At 39.7% G+C, this 1,647-nt stretch overlaps 1 protein-coding gene across 1 annotated transcript; it reads left to right on the top strand.

The window, feature by feature from the left end:
* Positions 1 to 338: 338 nt before the first annotated feature.
* Positions 339 to 1,265, top strand: LOC131837839 (olfactory receptor 6C4). The gene has a single exon (XM_059183504.1). It carries the CDS (start codon positions 339 to 341, stop codon positions 1,263 to 1,265), a length of 927 nt encoding a protein of 308 aa, XP_059039487.1.
* The last annotated feature ends 382 nt before the right edge of the window (positions 1,266 to 1,647 follow it).

The raw sequence follows: 1,647 nt of genomic DNA, 5'->3' as shown, positions 1-1,647 counted from the left end.
ATTCAGATTTTGTAAACATTTTGGGATTAAAGGATAGATTCAAAATGTTATTCTTCTGTGGAAAAAAATTGAGTAATTATTCTTTAACAGAGTCTAGTAAGTGTCCAGGAATATATCAACTTGGGGAATTAAAAAGAATTTAGGAAAAAGGGCTTTCACACAGAAGATAACTGGGCCTCCATGGAGCAAAGGCCAGAGCAAACTGATGCTAGTTTAGGTCAACTGCATAGAGAGGAATATATGACGTGACTCATTAGGATCAGTTTTGTTTCTCCTACCCTGAGAAACTTGAGTTTTCATCACTCACCTCTCTCCTTCAGATCTCCTAAAGGTCAACTATGAAAAACAGGACGTTGACTGAATTTATTCTGTTGGGCTTCACAAATCAACCTGAGGTCCAGGCTGTGATATTCATCTTCCTGTTCCTCACCTACATATTAAGTGTCCTAGGAAATCTGACTATCATCATTCTCACTCTAGTAGACCCTCACCTCCAGACCCCCATGTATTTCTTCCTCCGGAATTTCTCCTTCTTAGAAGTTTCCTTCACATCCATTTTTATTCCCAGATTTCTGACCAGTGTGACAACAGGAAATAAAGTCATCAGTTTTGCTGGATGCTTGATTCAGTATTTTTTTGCTATATTTCTTGGAGCAACAGAGTTTTACCTCTTGGCTTCTATGTCCTATGACCGCTATGTTGCCATCTGCAAACCCCTGCATTACCTGACCATCATGAGCAACAGGGTCTGCATACAACTCGTGTTCTGCTCCTGGCTGGGGGGATTCCTAGCTATCTTACCCCCAATCATCCTGATGAGCCAGGTAGATTTCTGTGCTTCCAATGTTCTGAATCACTATTACTGTGACTATGGGCCCCTTCTGGAGCTGGCCTGCTCAGACACAAGACTCCTAGAAGTGATGGTCATCTTCCTGGCAGTTGTGACTCTGGTGGTTACTCTGCTGCTGGTGACTTTTTCTTATACATACATTATCAGGACCATTTTGAGGATCCCTTCTGCCCAGCAAAGGACAAAGGCTTTTTCCACTTGTTCCTCTCACATGATTGTCATCTCCCTCTCCTATGGCAGCTGCATGTTTATGTACATCAATCCCTTTGCAAAAGAAGAAGGTGCCTTCAACAAAGGAATAGCTGTGCTCATTACCTCAATTACTCCCTTGTTAAACCCCTTCATTTATACTCTAAGAAATCAGCAAGTGAAGCAAGCATTCAAGGACACCATCAAAAAGATTGTGAAGCTTTAAAACACAATACATTTCCATGAAAAGTATCTTGCACATACTAAATATGTACTAAGTGTCTACTATGTCTCAGATGCTGAACTGGCTCTTGAGGATAAAAATAGGAATGACATAGGTCCTAAGTTCAAGGAATCTGCAGCATGGAATGGCAGAAAGGTGTTAAACTGTAAATTTATGTAGTAAGTTTACCAAAAATAAAAGAAAAGGTAAGTGCTATTAGAGAGCAAGAATGAGAATCCATAAAAAGAACAGCTGGAGGGAGTTAATTATTTTCCAGAAATGACCTGAAATGTAAAAGGCAAAAGACATTGCTTATTTAGAAGAGTGGAAGGATAAGAATTTAGAATGAGAAGAAGGGACCATCATGAAGGTATTATTTAATTAC

Source organism: Mustela lutreola, chromosome 8, assembly GCF_030435805.1.
Source record: "Mustela lutreola isolate mMusLut2 chromosome 8, mMusLut2.pri, whole genome shotgun sequence".
Lineage (NCBI taxonomy): Eukaryota > Metazoa > Chordata > Mammalia > Carnivora > Mustelidae > Mustela > Mustela lutreola.
The sequence above is the reverse complement of the archived record's forward strand: the minus strand, read 5'-3'. Positions and strand labels throughout refer to the sequence as shown.